This window comes from Phascolarctos cinereus, unplaced genomic scaffold (assembly GCF_003287225.1).
Source record: "Phascolarctos cinereus isolate Bilbo 61053 unplaced genomic scaffold, phaCin_HiC Scaffold_726;HRSCAF=1367, whole genome shotgun sequence".
In the NCBI taxonomy this organism is placed as follows: domain Eukaryota; kingdom Metazoa; phylum Chordata; class Mammalia; order Diprotodontia; family Phascolarctidae; genus Phascolarctos; species Phascolarctos cinereus.
The window spans coordinates 411,632,662-411,643,117 of NW_027556098.1; the positions used below are offsets into that span (position 1 = coordinate 411,632,662).

Here is a 10,456-nt window from a genome sequence, read left to right on the forward strand (position 1 = left end):
ACCCCCTCATTTTACAGATGAGGAAACTGAGGCCTGGAGAAAGAGGAAGCGATTTCCCCAGGGTTACACTGCTAGGATCCAAATGCAGAATTCTTGAAACTGCATCTTGAGTCTATGGACTTGAGTTCAAATTCCAGTTGTCACTTACTGTGTGACCCTGGGCAAGTCATCACCTCTTTGGGCCTCATCCATAAAATGAGAAGGTTGGGTTATAGGCTCTCTGAGGTCCCTTCCACCTCTAAATGCCACCTTATTGCTATCATTGTCATCATTTGGGGTCAGGAAGGTTAGAGGGGTGATGAACTCCATTGACAAGACAAGGAGAAGGGTACCCTCTGCCCTCTCTCACCAATGGCCACAGCTCTGGTGGAAAGAGGGACCCAAGCATCAGAGTTCCTTCCCATCCTGACGCAGGTGAAAAGAGGCAGCTGGGATGCAGGCTGAGAGGGGAGAGAAAAGCTTTAATGTCCAAGCCCAAAAGCCACAGAAAAGGGGCAGTCCCTTCCTGGCCACAGTCCCCTCACTGAACTCGGTCTCCCAATTAAGGGAGGGGTTCCAAGGGAACAGCTCAAACTGAACCCCCCCCCAATCTCCACTGACTCTACAACCAATTCCAACTTATAATATTGTAACATAGTGGGGGAAATGGTAGCCAGTGTGATGGCTGATGGGATAAGCCAAGACACCGACTAAAATGGCGGCCAGAAAGAAAGGAGGATGAAAGCCATCGTGATGAACAATGGGATAAGTTGAAATGCTGACCAAAATGGCAGCCAGCAGTCAACCAAGACGGCAGTCCATTCCAACAGTCACAGGAGCCATGGCTGTCCCTGCAGATGACAATTGTACCTCACCTTGACTTCTCAGGTTCACCCCTTTCTCTCTACTCCACTGGCTACTCCCCTAGGCTAGGATGCGTTGAGCAGTGAGCGGGTATACAGGCCCTGGTAGTAGACACCAGCCTCACCAAGTCCACCCCCACCCTCTGCGCCATAGCCAGGGAAACCTACGTCCAGCTTGGGAGCTGTCTGTGGCAGCGGGGTCGGCGCCGCCTGCTCCGACATCAGGTTACTAATAGAGAAGGGGTGGTTGAAGTTATAAGGGACGTCCAGCTTCAGCTCCCCGGGGAGCTCCAAGCCAGGGAAATAAGGCCCCGAGGAGGGTGGGGGCGAGCTGCAGTTCAGGGTCCCTGCTGTTCCCTCCCCCCCACCCGGGGCATCTGCCTCCGGAGCAGGGGGCCCAGGTGGTGGAGGTGGGGAGGAGGGCAAGGCAGCTGAGGCAGCCCCAGCTGCTCCCCGGCCACCTGGCCCCCCACCCCCGCCATCAGCTTTCTTGACTTTCTCCTCCAGCTTAAAGCGTTTCTGCCGCCGGAGATAGCAGCCATTCTCAAACATGTTGCCGGAACCTGGGTGGAGGGCCCAGTAAGAGCCTTTGCCGGGCTTGTCCGGGGATCGGGCCACCTTGACAAAGCAATCATTGAAGGAGAGTGAGTGGCGGATGGAGTTCTGCCATCGCTGCTGGTTCTCTCGGTAGTAAGGGAATAGGTCCATAATCCACTGATAAATCTCATTCAGGGTCAGCATCTTGCCAGGGGCCTGCTGGATAGCCATGGTGATAAGGGAGATGTAGGAGTATGGGGGTTTGGCATGGGCCAGAGGACGGCGGTAACTGCCCTTCGGGGCCTCCTTCGGCCGACCCAACACAGGTCCTGGGCCAGCATACCCAGGCCCCCCTCCGCTGCCCCCGCTGGGGCCCAGAGCCGGGAATGGAGGTCCCAGAGGTGCTGGGGGGGCTGTTGGGGCCAGGGGGCCAGCTGGAAGGGGTGAGGCTGGGAGGCCAGGAGGTGGGTATGGGGGGCTCAGGGGGCTCAGGGTCATGTAGGAGTTGAGTGGGGTCATTGTGCTCATCGGTGTCACTGGTGGGTAGACCTGCAGAGGAACAGGGAATAAAAGGAAAGGCTTACAGTGAGTGAAGATCAGGACACTCTCACCCACCTAACCAGGAAAAATTATTGGAAGATTCTTTCTGTCTCTATGTGTATCTCCATCTCTCCCCCATTCTCTCCTGTCTCTTTCTCATCCACTGTGTCTGTGTCTAGCTAGACCTTCAGAAGCAGGAAGAAATTCTTTGATATCTCCCCCTCTCTGGCTCTCCATCTGTCCTTCCTGGCCTCCAACTTTCTCCCCCCTCTGTCTCTCGCACTTCGTATATCTGTCTGCACTGTTCCTGCGCCTGGGCCACTCCATCTGTCTCCCTTTTCCTCCATCTCTATCCTCCTTCCTCTCCGTCTCTCTCCCCATCTCTCAATCTTCCTCTTTGTCTCTTTTCCCTCTGTCATCCACTGTCTCTTTCTCTCATCTTCCCCTTCCCCTTTGGAAGATCTGGAGAGAGTCTGAGGGACCAGGGGGTTAGATTTTTCAGCTGCGAAGGCTCTGCGCTCCCATATGCAGGACTGCGGGGTAGCCGTGATTCCAAGGTGGGGCGGGGGGAGGAGGAGCTGAAGGGAGAGCGTCCGGAATTCCGACTCAGTGCTTGGGGATGCCGATGATTGCACTGGGGGGGGGGGCACGGAACGGTAAGAGAGGGCCAAGTCCCCGAGCCCTTGTCCTCCAGACCCCCCAATTCATCATCTATTCCACATTGAAATAGCTCTAGGGCTCAGCCTGTTTCCACCCCATTCCAGGTGAGGCCACAGCAGTAGTCCTGCCCCATCTAACCTTGAACCACCCTGCTCCCCTAATCCTCAAGGCTTTCTCACGCCCCAGGGCTGAGAGATGAACCCCTGGTGTCCGGGTCTGAGCCGGATCTTTCTCCCAGGGTGGGGCCCTGGGGGAGGGACTTGGGAAGGGGGACCCACCCTCCTCACAGGCCGGAACTTCTTCCTGCTGCTCTCCCTGAAGGCTGGGGCAGGGAGAAGGAAGAAGAAGCCTGAACCCAGTGATCTGATAAGCCATCAGGGGTTCTTGAGACGTCTTGGGCAAAAAGGGACCTGGCTGACTCATATAGCCTCAGGGCTATGTGAACCTAAGAGAACATTTGTCAGAAGAGGAAACTGAGGTCCAGAGAGGGAAAGATCATAAGAGTGATGGATTTAGAGCTGGGAGAGACCTTAGTGGTCATCTAGTCAAATACCTCCCCCCCTTTTTTTTTTTTACAGAAAAGGAAACTGAGGCTTTGAGAAGTGATTTGATACAGACCAGGCGGTTAATACAACCAGGCTGACACAGCGCTGGGACATCCCTTTTCCTTCCTCTCCCCACTGGGAGATGACACATGGGTGTTTTGACATGGGTGAGGGCAATGTTTCTCTCTTTCCTGCCACGGAAGTGCACAAAGGTGTGCACACCTGGAAGGGGGCCTGACCTGCTAGTGGACATATATGCAGAATGGCCCATGAAGAGAAGGGCTGTGTTGTCGTGACAATGGCATCCCAGTCAGAGGACTCTGACAATGGCTGGCTATGGGGCTTTGGGCAAATCATTTCATCTCTCTGGGCCTCAGTTTCCCCATCTTATTCCTACTGAGGGTACATTTTCATTGACCTAGTTTTGCAACCTTGGAGTCATCTTTGGCTCCTAATTGGTTGCTGGATCTTGTGAATTCTACCCATATACCATTTCTGTTCTCCCCAGGTCACACAGACAACATCCACTCCCTAGCTCACAAATTTTCACTGGCTCCCTATTGCTTCCAGGATCAAACACAGATTCCTCAGCCTGTCATTGAACGCCCTCCACCGACTGGCTCCCACTTGCCTTTCCCATCTAATTCCCTCATAGTCCCCTCCACAGATTCTCTGTTCTAGTACTAGGGAGCTGTGCCCAGTAACTGGCATTCCATGTCTGCACAGGCCGTACCCAGAACGCTTTCTCTGCTCTCTTCCACTGCTCTGAAGGTCCTGCCTCCTATGACAGACCCTTTCCAGGAAGCTCCTTGAGGAGAGGGGCCGGTTTTTAATTTTTCATCTTTGTAGTCTTAGCAAACTGTCCTTCCAGCTGTTAATGCTCTTTAGACCAATTAGCATTGCCTTGTATATACTTCAGATCAAAAAACTTGTGTGTATTTCACCCCTAGTAGAATGTAAGCTCCCTGAGGGCAGGGACTGTTTTGTTTCTGTCTTTGTTTCCCCAGCACAAAGTGCCTAGCACAGAGGAGGAACTTAATAATTGTTGGTTGGATTGAAATAAGTTGTAAAATAAAAGGATCGATCAGGGGTTCTTCTGTCATGGACCCAAGAGTATGCTGGAGCCAGCTCAAACCTGGCTCACAAGAGCTGATTGTCAGATTTTCCATGTGAGTATTTAACACTCCAAAATCAGAAAATGCTACACATCAGAAGTCTGGCTTATTCTTCTGACTGTTTAGACTTAAGAAAGTGATGGCGAAAATTATAATGAAGAGTAAGCTTCAGGGCAGCTAGGTGGTGCAGTGGATAGAGCACCAGCCCTGGAGTTAGGAGGACCTCAAATCTGGCCCCAGATACTTGACCAGAGGTGAGGAACCTGTGGCCTTCTAGGTCCTTGGGTGCAGCCTTTTGACTGAGTCCAAGTTTTACAGAACAAATTCTTTTATTAAAGGGATTTGTTCTGTAAAGTTTGGATTCAGTCAAGGGGCCAAACCTGAGGACCAGATGTGGCCCCAAGGCGGAAGTTTCCCCACCCCTGCACTTGACACTTACTAGCTGTATGACCCTGGGCAAGTCACTTAACCCTAATTGCCGAAAGAAAGAAAGAAAGAAAGAAAGAAAGAAAGAAAGAAAGAAAGAAAGAAAGAAAGAAAGAAAGAAAGAAGAAAGAAAAGGAAAAGATTAAGCTTTAAAGTGTGTCCTGAAAAAGATTTTTTGTTTTTGGAAAGCTGGTTGTAAAACATTTACCAACACACCTCTGCACAGATCTCTTTGGCTGTCTGGTGAAACCTATGGGCCCCTTATGGGAATCATGTTTCTAAATAATTAAAGGAAATTCTAAATCTCAATTAGAGATGAGTGAAAATAAAGATGTGCTTTTTATTTAACCATCCAAGCCCACAGACCCCCAAAATCTATTCATGAAACTCTTTAGGGGTCCACAGACTGCCAAGTTAAGAACTTTTGGCATAGACGATCCCTAAGGTCCTTTCCATGCTAATGGTCTATGATTCTAAGTGTTCTATCAGAGTAGCAAGTCATTCCTTTGCTCTTGAACTTGGTAAAATACAGTTGGGATGGGGCATCTGTGAGAGCCCCTCTAGCACAAGGTCTCATACTTTCATTGTCAGAGAACTCACTACCTTGAGAGGCGGCTGTGGCATAGTAAAAAGAGCCATAAGCCAAGTTCAGAACCCTTGAGTTTCAGTACTGGCTTGGCTCCTATCATGCTTTGTGACCTTGGGCAAGTCCTTTCTGTTCTAAGTGGCTCTTTCCTCATCTGCAAGATGAGGGTATTGGCCTTAATGAGGGACCTTCCAACACTTGAACCAAAGAAATGGTTTCATCAGATCACAGGCTTATCCTATATGAAACTAGAGTACCAGAACTAGGTGCTCCTACTCACTGGGTAGGTAAGGATGAGCCTCTCATTTTGGCCAGACTCCCACTTACACCCCAACCTGACAATTGAGCCTCGTTGACAATGGCCCTTGGATATAGTTATCCCTACCCCTCCCATCCCCCCTAAATTGCCCTCCTATTCAAAGCACATTAATGACCGTTGGAAACACAAAGACTTTCCTCAAGGATCTACTCCCCTACCAGCAATTTCTAGCCAGTGCATGGTCATTGGAGCTAGGGTGACTCAGGAGAGAAGCCCCCCTGCCCATTCTCTTCCTCCCCAGCTTGGTATGGTAGAAAGAGCCCAGCTCTGTCCTGGACTCATTTTGTAACTTAAGGTGAGTTCTTTCCTCTCTTTTAACCTGTTTCCCCATCTGTGAAATGGGAAGGTAGATTGGACTAAGTGGTCTGTTATAAATGTCTCCTGACGTTCTGGGCTCTAAAGTCTGACTGAGTGGCCTCTGAGCTTCTGACCTTCTGACCTTCTATGTTCTGTCTTACATTCTACATTCTAAGGGTCATTTTAGCTGACATGATTTGGTCTAAGAGCCCTCTCAGCTCTGGCATTCTATAGTCTAGACATGGCATAGAGGAAATAGAATGTTAGATTTAGAATCAAGAAGACCTGGGTTTGAAATCTACATAAGGTGTTTAAAAGCTGTGTGACCTAGCACAAATCACCTAACCTTTCTCTCAACCTCAGTTTCCACATCTGTAAAATGAGGGGAAGAAACTGAATGATTTTCAAAGGTCCCTTACAGCTTTAAAATCTATGATCTTATGATTCTAGAGGATCCCTCCCATTCTCCATTCTAGGGTCCCATTCAGATCTGATATTCCAAGTTCTAAGCTCCCTCCCTGGTGTGATATTCTGTTTTCTGTTCTAAGGTACCTCCCAACTCTGACCTGCTCTGTTCTCAGAATGGGAGGCCCAGGTGCTGGGCAGGCAGTGGGGGTGGGGGGATGTTTGTCCAGCTTGGGCGGGTCCCTGGGTCGATAAGGGGCCAGATAAGGGCCCCTATCCCCACCCCCTCTGAGCCACATTGCTGGAGCCCAGGTGTGGCTTACCCTACCTTGGCCTGGCGGTCCAGAGCCCAGCCCAGCCGAGTCTAGGCAGCTGAGAGCCAGATAGAACCCTCATCCCCACACACCCACTCACCGGGTCTTCTTTAGGTCCCCCCTAATGGGAACCCAGGCTTTGTGTTACAAACTGTGTCCTCCCAGGATAACAAGGGTTAGGCTAGAAAGGTGGCCTTTGAGGTCCCTTCCAAATCTGGGCTTCTGTGGCTATCCTCTACCTCCTCCCCCCACCCCGGGACATTATGTCCTCTCTGGGTCCTTGGGACCCAAATTAGCTCCCCGAAGCTAGATCCAAAATTAGACACCCCCCCCCGATAAAACTATCCTCCCTGACAATGCCTTGGATAGTACCTTCTCAATACATAACCTCTCCAGTAAAGTCTGTCCTAAACTATGTCCCCCAAACTGACAGTACTACCTCAAATTCTGTCCCCCACAAACTATCTTTTAAGCTTTGTGCTTCCTTCCAAACTGCATCCCCTAGATGTTATTGCTGGGGCTGCATCTTGCCCCCCCAACTGTGGTTTCCTCAAACAGTATCCCTTCAAAGTCTGTCCCCATCAAACTGTCTCCCCCAGAAGAATTCTTTCAGTTCCCTAGACCCCCAAGCTGTCCCCCCAAAATACTCCCAATGGTTTCTGTCCACTGCCCAAACTCTGCTCCCCTAAGCAGTCCTCTGAAGTGTTCCCTCATCTGCATGTCTCCCCCAGCTGTGGTCCCTCCCAAAAGGAAGGGACCTTCTCCCATAAACTATACCCCCCCCACGGTGTCTCCTCCTCCTCCTCCACATGAATCCATCTAGCTTTAGAATGTCACAGCTGGAAGGAACCATGAAGATCACCCACTATAGCATGAGCAGTCCCCCAGATAGCACTAGCTCTCCATACTCTGTGCTCTCCAATGAGGGAAACCACTGAGAGCCATATAGCTCTCTGTTTCTCTTCATCTCTGTCCCCTGTGGATACATCCTTCCAAGCTACCAAGGATATATCCAAGTAGACATAACCTTCCTCAAATTCTGTCCCTGTAAACTATGATTCCCCCAAACTATATCCTCCTACGTAACACCCCTATGATAACGTCTCCTCAAATTCTGTCTCTCAGAAGTAACTTCTCAGGTCCCTGTTTCCCTAAGCTTTAGCTTCCTCCAAACTCTCTCCTCTAAACTGTATCTTCCTGAGAATATTATCCTTCCCTCAAAAAACAAATCCCTTGGAATAATGGTTCTCAAACTTTTTGGTCTCCAGACCTCTCTATACTCTAAAAAACTATTGAGTACCTCCTCCCAAAGAGCTTTTGTGAATGTGGGTTATAACTAGCTATCGATATTTACCATATTAGAAAGTAGAAGGTCTTAGTATTATTATAAAAATCGTTTTAACTTCATGGACCCAGACTTCCTGAAAAGGGGTCCCTGGACCACACTTGGAGAATCACTGTCTTGGAGGTTATGGGATTTAGATTCAGAAAATGCTCTGGAAGTCATTCCCGAACCCTGTGCCCTGACATCACCCCTTCGGACTTGTGCCCCCCAAACAACATCTTGTATGTAGCATCTATCTGAACTCTGTATTCCAAACTCTATCTATCCAATTCTGCCACCCCAGGAAGTATCCCTTCAATTCTATGTAAAAGCTACTCCCAAACTACATGCCCTCAGAAGGTATCTCCCCCCAAACTTCTCCCCTGCCAATCTGAGTACTCCCTTCCCAAAACCACCTTGCCTAGTTCCTGAAACTTTAAGGACTCAAAAGGGGAAAAGGAAAGGGAAGGGGGAGCTTCCTGTCCCAGCTTCTTGCTCCCCTTTGCTGACTTTGACTCCCAGGGAAAGGGAAGGAGACCTAGTCTCCTCAACACCCTGAGCTCCAGGGAGGGAGGCTCCAGTGTCCCGTTCCCTGTTCCCCTCCCCCACCACTAGCGGCAGGGGAAGAAGGATCAGGGAGCTTGTCTCCCTCCTACTCAGCAAGTCGGAGAAGGTAGGACTAAGCATAGGCTCCCAGCCACGTCCCAACTCTGAGTCTTAGGGGGCAGATCGGCGGGGGTCCCCAATACCTAGGATTCCTGGGAAAGGAGCGCCAGGCTGCGGGGACCAGAGGCTGGGATATTCCCACCAAAGGCCAAGGGGGAGTCCCCCTCCTTCAGGCTGGCCACCCGCTGCCCCCTCCAGCCACAGGGGCCGCCCAGAAAGAAAAAAAAAATCAATAACACAGCCGGCTTTCATTGGAAGCCACCCTCCTGCTCACCCCCCTCCATCCCTGCCTGACGATTGGGGCTTGGCTCAGCTTTTCCAACATCACCCCCCCCCAACATACACACACACACACACACACACACACCACCTTAGCCTTCCCTTTCCTTGGGAAGGGAGACCCCAACATCCTGGCTCCCAGCTCTCTTCCCTCCCCCGAACCACTCTCCTAAATTGAGAAGCTGGGCATATCCAAGGAGTCCACCTCCTCCTATATGTATAAACATCCTCCTTTCACCAAGTTTCCAGATCGCTGTCCCTTGATCCAGATGTCTCAAACCCCAAACCTCCCCTTCCACCAACCTTGCAGACCTGCTCTCCATGGCTCCAAGTAAGTCCGTCTCATACTAATGCCCTTTAGATCAGAAACGCAGGTTTCCAAGCGCCTTGTGCCCATGAGGCTGATTCTCAAGGTGAACAGCCCAGGCCTGGAACTTTGTCTAGACCCCAGCCTCTGCGGTAAGAATAAAGACATCCAGGCCCAGGGCCCCATCCCACCCCCTCCCTCACATCTCACTGCCCTACCTGAGGGAATTCAGAGTTCAGCCACCAGCAGCAGCATAAGCAAGTTATAGATTCACATGTCTGGGTCCCCCCAAGCCCCTGGTTCTCCCCATCCCTCAATACCCTCCAGTTGAGGGACTCGATAATACGCCTCACCCACCAGACCTTTCCAGGAAGAAAGCAGGCAGGATAGGGGTTAGACTTTGGGAAAGAAGGTCCAGACTGATCTGTGCAGGCCAGAATGGAGAGCTGGCTGGGACTGGGATGATTCCTCTCCCCACTGGGGCTGTTCACTTCTCTCTACTAGTCCCCTCAAGTAGGATGATCTGAATATGTTCTTAAGAACATTGAGGGACGTGGGAAGCAGGGACTACCTCTGAGCCTCAGACCGCTAAGCACCATTATGTCGTTGAAGACACAGGGCCCCTATCTCTGCTCCTGGCTGCCTTTAGAGCTTCCCACCATCCCCCAGCTCTGATCTCTACCTGTCTCCCAGCTCCCTCCGTGGAGGGAGATCCTCAGGTCTGCCATCCCTAATCTCTGAGCTCCCTAACCCTGAAGTTTCCCTGTTACTGGTCTCTGCTCCCTCAGCCCCATTTCTCAGCTCTCCAGGCACCCCTACCCACTTCACCCCCGAAATCCCTAAGCCGGGCCGTCCGAGATCATATGAGAGAGCACTCGTAAAGCGCTTAGCGCTGTGCCTGGCACACAGTAGGCACTTAATAAATTCTAGTTCTTTCCCTGCATCTCTTCCTGCGGGTGATCTCTGACCACTCCTCGTGGCTGGTGTGTCCCGGTCTCTGGTTCCTCCGTCCCTGCCCCTAGCTCCGGCCCCCGCCTCCCCACGGGTCGGGCTCCCACCTCTGAAGCCTCTGGAAAGTAGCTCCACTCGCTGAGCTCGTGCGCCTCCATCTTCACGGAGGGGGCGGCGCCCAGCATCCCCTGGGGGGTGGCTTCGGGCAAGCCCACCCCCCCAGCACACCGGGACCTCAGGGCCTCCGGGGGTCTCGGTCTGTGCTGGGGATCTCCAAGCGCAGAGTCAGTGGGTGTGCGCGCCGTGGTGCGCTGCGCTGCCTGCCTGGACGGCGCCGGCCCGC

The 10,456-nt window shown here is 51.5% G+C and overlaps 1 protein-coding gene across 1 annotated transcript; it reads right to left on the reverse strand.

Annotated features, from left to right (window-relative positions):
• Positions 1–441: 441 nt before the first annotated feature.
• Positions 442–10,456, reverse strand: FOXA3 (forkhead box A3). The gene is made up of 2 exons (XM_020979826.2): positions 10,221–10,456; positions 442–1,928 (listed from the first exon to the last, which is right to left on the reverse strand). The coding sequence occupies exons 1-2, from the start codon at positions 10,296–10,298 to the stop codon at positions 909–911; spliced, it is 1,098 nt and encodes a 365-aa protein (XP_020835485.1). The 5' UTR covers positions 10,299–10,456; the 3' UTR covers positions 442–908.

Coding starts and splice junctions, on each gene's coding strand:
- FOXA3 (XM_020979826.2), bottom strand. CDS start 10,298: ATGCTGGGCGCCGCCCCCTCCGTGAAGATGGAGGCGCACGAGCTCAGC. Junction 1,929..10,220: donor ACTTTCCAGAGGCTTCAGAG/GTGGGAGCCCGA, acceptor GTTCCTCTGCAG/GTCTACCCACCAGTGACACC.